This window comes from Corvus brachyrhynchos, unplaced genomic scaffold (assembly GCF_000691975.1).
Source record: "Corvus brachyrhynchos isolate BGI_N302 unplaced genomic scaffold, ASM69197v1 scaffold167, whole genome shotgun sequence".
NCBI classification, from domain to species: domain Eukaryota; kingdom Metazoa; phylum Chordata; class Aves; order Passeriformes; family Corvidae; genus Corvus; species Corvus brachyrhynchos.
In genome coordinates, this window is record NW_008239547.1 from 4,069,875 (window position 1) to 4,076,454 (window position 6,580).

Sequence of the window (6,580 nt, forward strand, 5' to 3'; positions counted from 1 at the left end):
GGCTCTGGGGGCTGTGGTCTGTGGTCTGGCCGCCCGGGGAGCGCCCTCCCGGGGCAGAGGCGGCCCTCTGGCTGCCGGTAATCGTCGTGCTCCGTGGAGGAGGGTAAAGGATAAGTTAGCGTGGTGGTGATGTGCGACGGTATTTATTTATTTTGGAAGGAAGGCTGTAATTAACCCTAAATAACAGCCTTACAGCGTGCAGGGGAGAGCCTGCTGGCCCCATCAAAGCGGGCAGAACAGGGAGTGACTGAGTGATGTGAAGTCGCAGATACTGAAACTATGTGCCTGATAATGATATAATTAGGGGATCACAGACTTCTGGCTGCTGTTGACTTCAAAAGCTTTAAGAGAAGCCTGCAGTCTCTCCTGTAACCATCTTGACTAAAAGCAGACATTTTTCTTTAATAGCTACATACAGTAACAAGAAAGAGGACAGAACAGAAGGGCATTGTTCAATGTTTCAAAATACTAAATACCCTTTCTGGCCTTTTGCATAGCACAGGAAGAAACTTTATGAATTGACAGAAATACAGTTTTAATACAGTAATACAAAGTCCATTCTGTTTCACTGGAAACGTGGCTTTAATTAAAAAGCAGTTGAATTAACCTGATGACGAGCCTGTCAGATTTTGTTTATAAGATTGTCTTAGGGCAATAAAATGTAGATTTTTGAACGTGATTATATAAGCAGTTAAAATGAAAGTATGTGTGTTGTTTCACTTTATTCCTGCACTGTGCTGAAACTCATGAAAGAACTGCCAGTTCTGTTACTGTGCCATGTTTTCATCTTACTTTTAACCCTCATACAGTGCAATAATTATGAAAACTATTTTTTTCAGGGGGGTGGGGGGAGACCTTATATAGAATGCTTAGAAAACGATTGAGGCTTTTTTTCTGTAACGTGCTGGATGATAGTGAGTGTGAATTCATGAAAAATTAGGTTACTTGGTCTGAAAGCCCAAGGGAATTGGACTGGAGACAGTGAGACACTCCATCATTTGGCTTCTATTAAGCAGAGTTATTAAAGAGCAGCGGGAACTTCAAGGCCTGGAGCCTGCAGTAGCATTTTGGGGAAAGTATTAAGGTAGCCCGACGAGGGGAAGCTAACTTGGTTGGGATTATTTTTAACATCTTACAGAACAGGTTTTTTTAGGTATAGGTAGTAGCTAACATCATAAGAAGGGGTGGCAGCAGGGAAGCCTGTAGATTGATTTTCTTTTTTTTTTTTTGAAGTGCAGACTGTAGAAAAAAGACATCTGATGATTCGGTCGACTTTGAAAGCCTTGGTGCTACCATGGTGGCAAGTATGGTAGGCACACCAGAAGTAATTTTAAGTCCATTCTTCCGAGGTTTTCTCCAAAATCTGGCTTCCTTTTAAACCTTGGCTCCATGGCACATTGAATTATGTTTGAGTTGCAACTTGCCTAGAAAGAGTAAGTTTTCGCTACAGCACAGGACATGTTTAATTCATACCAGGGCAGTTTGGAGAGCGCAAAATGAGGAATTTTATGAAGGGAACTTATTTTATCGCTTCCTTCAGAAATTTTTGAGGTTTCCTGAGATTTTTCATAGAGCTGGTAGAGGATTTTCAATCTAAGTGTTTCCTCTTTTCTGCTGCATGTTGGATTGCATGTGAAATTGGGGAAAGGCAAGGGGGAGCCTTTAGCCTTGCAGTTTCACTCCATTAAAAGACTTTATATTTGAGAGTCATTGTTTCTGGTGAGCAGAAAAATTATAAACTGGAACGTTTTTTGTTTTATAATTCTGATTTAAAAGCCTTTTTTCACGAATAACTAGTTAAAGATTTTCTGGAGAAATTACAAATAGTTGCTCAGTTTCACACAGTAAAACTTTCTTGACTGAGAGACTTAGATGGTAATGGTTCTAGCTAATAGCTTTATAAGGTGTTAGTTAAACCTTTTAAATTTTGGTGCAGTATTGAGAGGTAATAAACAATTCAGCAGTTCCAATTTTTTTTTTTCATTTGTCACATAAATGCTTAAACATATTTTTGTTGTGTGCTTATGCCCAGTTAAAAGAAATGTTTTACTTTTATAAAAGTAGAATGCTGTTCCTGGAGTAATGGTTAAAACATAGATGTGACTTTCTTCTAGGACTGAAAGTGTGTGTTGCTTTTAGAACTGGTATTTCACTTTAAATGTGGCTAAATGCAACTGCTGACATCGAGTGGAAGTAGCTAAAAAATGGTCTTGTTATTTACCTTGGGGGGGAAAAAAAAGCCAGTTATTTATCTTGGGGAAAAAAAAGCCACTGTGACCTTCCCTCCCTCAGTCCCTGTTTTAGTGAAATGCTCTTGCTTTAATTCAAAGGACTACAGTACTAGTCATTAAAGCAAGTGCCCCAAGGCATTTACAGGGATTAAGGCTACAGTGAGGTAGGCACTGTACAGTGATGGGGAGGAAACAACCCCAGCTCTTGTGGGTCTACAGTCTAGAGAAGTACCGCAAAACTGGCACCGAGTTTGGTTGTGTGATGCTTGTGGCTAATAAGGATATATGATGACGTGTCCTTAGAAGACCAAATTCTTACCTTTCTTGTGCAATTTTTGTTTTTTAGGTGAAATCAGATGCTACTGTGATGCTGCACACTGTGTTGCAACCGGCTATATGTGCAAATCTGAGCTTAGCGCCTGCTTCTCCAGACTGCTTGATCCTCAGAATACACATTCCCCACTTACTCATGGCTGCTTGGACTCTATTGCAAGCACAGCTGAGATGTGCCAAGCCAAACAAGCACAAAACCACTCTGGCACCACCACCATGTCCACGCTGGAATGCTGTCATGAAGATATGTGCAATTACAGAGGACTACATGATGTTTTGTCTCCTTCCAGAGGTGATACTTCAGGTAGGGCAATAAAGCTTCAGTGAAACCCCTCTTCTGGCCATCAGGCCAGCAACAGTCAAAACCTTGTGCATCTGCTGTTACTGATTTAGTTGTTAATGTAAGTAGAGACACCAGAGGGGGAAGAGGGTGGCTGGAGGCAGGGGAACATCTCAGCCAATTAGCTTTTTTATGTGCATTAGTATTGGAAGTCTCTCTTGCCATCTTGACATGGCTTCTAAGAATCAGTGGCAGTGGTGTTCCTAGTTAAACTGGCTATTGGGGTAAGAAATTCTGTGTTACAAGCAGACTTAGAAACACTTTTTCTTTACGGGGGTATTTTCTATATATACTGCAGAGTGTAGCAGTTGCTCCATTAACTTGTCAGTGTGGGATTTAAGGGAGTTGCTTACATGTGAAACAGTGTATATGTAAATCCTGAAATAAGCTCCACATCTTTCCCCTTTGCAGGACAAGGGAGAAGATATCAACATGACAGCAGCAGGAATCTCATCACCAAGGTGCAGGAATTGACTTCTTCGAAAGAGTTATGGTTCAGGGCGGCTGTAATTGCTGTTCCTATAGCTGGTGGGCTAATCTTGGTGCTCCTTATCATGCTGGCCTTGAGGATGCTCAGGAGTGAAAACAAGAGACTGCAAGATCAGCGACAGCAAATGCTTTCTCGTTTGCACTATAGTTTTCATGGACATCATTCAAAAAAAGGGCAGGTGGCAAAATTGGACTTGGAATGCATGGTGCCTGTGACTGGTCACGAGAACTGCTGCATGACCTGTGATAAAATGAGACATTCAGACCTCAGCAATGATAAAATTCTTTCACTAGTCCACTGGGGAATGTACAGCGGACATGGGAAGCTGGAATTTGTATGACCAATTATTTTTTAATCTGAGCTAAACTTACTCTCTGAACTCTAGAAGGCCTTTGGGTTCTGCTGGACAGGAGCACTTTATCTTAAAACAAAAACTCTCATAAATCATCTTTGAGAAACAAAGGACCTCTGCAAACAGAATCTTGGATATTTCTTCTGAAGGATTCCAAAAGTTGTCTTATTTGCACAGAGTAAAATACACTCAAATGTATTGTTTGCTTCAGAGTTGTGAAAGCAAAAATTAGAAGTTGTAAACACTGTCACCAGGGTTATCTGAACTGTAGGGAGCTGAGAATTGAGTTATTATAATAAACTGTATGCAAGCTCCTATGTTTCCTGACTTATTGTAAAGATTTTTTAAAATATATATATATTTTGTCTGAAACTTGCTTGTGACTTTTGTTTTGGAAAATGTGTTTTCTAGTGGGTGATAGTGGAAAACAAATCAAGGTGTGCATTATAATGCCATGCATAACAATTAGATTCTGAAAGCAGTCTTTTCCTACTCTGTAAAGGAATTCAGGTGGTTATTTGAGAATGAAGGTGGCAGCTTTGTTTTTTATACTTCAAGTAGCAGTGAACCCACATCCTCAATTCTTGGCTGTTGCATTTTGTTCATAACCTCAGTGAATTCTTCCAAAGCTCTTTGAGATAACTATTTCTTCCTCTCTCTTAATGAAGAAAGACTTCCTCTGTGCAAAATGTGTCAGAAAGTGACTCCTAATTCTTTAGAGTTGGTTTTCCTCCCTTGTCTCACAATTCTTGTTTCTATGATCTGTTTTCCTTTTGTACCTTTTACACCCAAAATTTTTTTGGGGAGGAGAGGGGAAACCCCAAAACCGCACTGCCTATTCAGCTGTGGTTTGGTTGGGTTTTTTTTTTTTTCTGTTTATAGCCCCTCTGGGCACAGTGGAAAGCATCTGCCTTGCTCTATCATGTAAGTAAGTATCATATGCTCCTAGTTTTGTGTGGGACTGAAGAAGCAGCAGTATACTTTAATCTCTGGCTCCTCCTTTATACTATTCTTGCATAGGTGGCTTTTCTTCCTGGCCAATATTTGTGCACTTTGTTGTTTCTTACTCCTTCTGCTAGTTGGCTTCACTTGATCATTTCATTTATGCAATGCTTAGTTGCTAAAAACAACCAACCTCTGGATTATTCGAGGAATTTATAGTATTTATTTTTCTGGCTTTATTAGACTGTGCAGTAATTAAAGTATACTTGTTTAAAGGCTGATGCCACATCATGGTGAAAGAAGCATCCAAAATGCTGCTTCAGAAGATAAAACTTGGCAAGAGTCTACTATTCATCTGTGTTTTAAGAAGCTTTACAAATGTGTCTGCTTCCTGTTCTGGCTGTGAGGTTGAGGTCCTACTGGTGCCAGCAGTGAGAAGGGGATGGCACACACAGGGTTACAACAACCTTGCAGCAATGCTCTGGTCCTGTGTGCTGTTTGCTGTGGTAGTTTGCTTTGGGTTGTTAAGCCTGAAATGCAGAGGAAAACCTGCCCCTCTAAGTCACAGGCTTGTGTTCCTGAAAGTGCACTTAAACGATGTGGTAGGGTTGTTGTTGGAGATAAGTTGGTCACTTGGCTGTGCAAACAGAGGTACTGACACTGGAAACTTACCCCTACAGTTAAATACTCATATGGGCCGAGTGCAGTGAGAGCCTTGGGAGTGCCAAGGTCCCACTGTGCCCATGTTTGCAATATTGAAGTGCAGTTTAGAAGGATTAGTTTCATCTGTGTACCTCAAGCTGCTGGCCCTTCTTACTTCTTCAAAGTGCCTGGAGAATTGCTTTTAATGCAGAAAATTATATCCTCTGAGTTCTACCTCTTTCTGCTGCTGAAGTTTAAGAAATTACGTGGCCACAACTTCTCTTGGAATCTGGCCTGTGGTCTTCTGGCTGACCTTTCAAAGTGCTGCTTTCCTATAAGAGCTCTGCCCTTCCTTTGCACTGATCTGAAAATCTAGGGCAGTTGTCTGCTCTGCCAAGTGTATTATTTTTGGGAATGGCTGACTGGGAACTTGATGCTGGAAGAGACAAACCTGAAGTACCGTCTGTAGCTGCACCAGTAGTTACTATGACTAGACAAGTTAAAAGATCTGATTCTCCAGCAATCAGAGGGAGCATGTTGTATAGTCATTTAAGCATCCTGTGACCTTCACCACTCATTTGCCGCTGATTTGAATACATAAGGGCCTATTTACGCTTGCCATTAAAAGGCTAGTAAGACCAGGATGCTCTAATGAGCCCCTTGCTGTGCAGATGTTTTCAAGAAGAAAAGAGCTTGTTTGCCATCCCCTGCAGTCATGGCAGCAGGGCCACAGCCTGCTGGGACTTAGGTTAGCAGCTGCCATCTCCTGGGGTTGTTCTGTTACCTGGTGTGGTACTTACAGTTTAGGTGTGGTAGCTGATACGGCCTAGGAGTTTCTGGGCTATGAGTCTTCTAAGCTTTCTTCTAAGAAGAAAATTAACTCTATCCCAGCCAAAACCGAGACAGTATGAAATCTGGATTTCCAATTATTTTAAAGCCTTTATATTCAGGAAATTGTGTTACGAGCTCTGGTGTCTGTCTGGCAGCAGCTATGTGAGTTACGGAATGAGCTCCAATTCTTTTCACGGAAATTACTGGCTGCAGAGTCCAAAGGGCGTTGGAGTAAGCAGTAGCCAGCTTCATTGCTAGTATTTCTGTAGTGGCTGCTTATATAGCCTGCAGGCCTCAGCATTATTTAGAAAACTTGTATTCCTGTGACAAGGAGGGTCGTTAATGATGTTCCCTGGGCTTCCCGGCTGCTGGGTGCTGTACCAGCATGAAATAAGGCAGTCCTAGACAACCACCTCACT

The 6,580-nt window shown here is 41.5% G+C and overlaps 1 protein-coding gene across 1 annotated transcript; it reads left to right on the forward strand.

Moving 5' to 3' along the window:
* Positions 1-136: 136 nt before the first annotated feature.
* On the forward strand, positions 137-4,118 carry BAMBI (BMP and activin membrane bound inhibitor). The gene is made up of 3 exons (XM_008639267.2): positions 137-1,433; positions 2,578-2,868; positions 3,316-4,118. The coding sequence occupies exons 2-3, from the start codon at positions 2,628-2,630 to the stop codon at positions 3,732-3,734; spliced, it is 660 nt and encodes a 219-aa protein (XP_008637489.1). The 5' UTR covers positions 137-1,433; positions 2,578-2,627; the 3' UTR covers positions 3,735-4,118.
* The last annotated feature ends 2,462 nt before the right edge of the window (positions 4,119-6,580 follow it).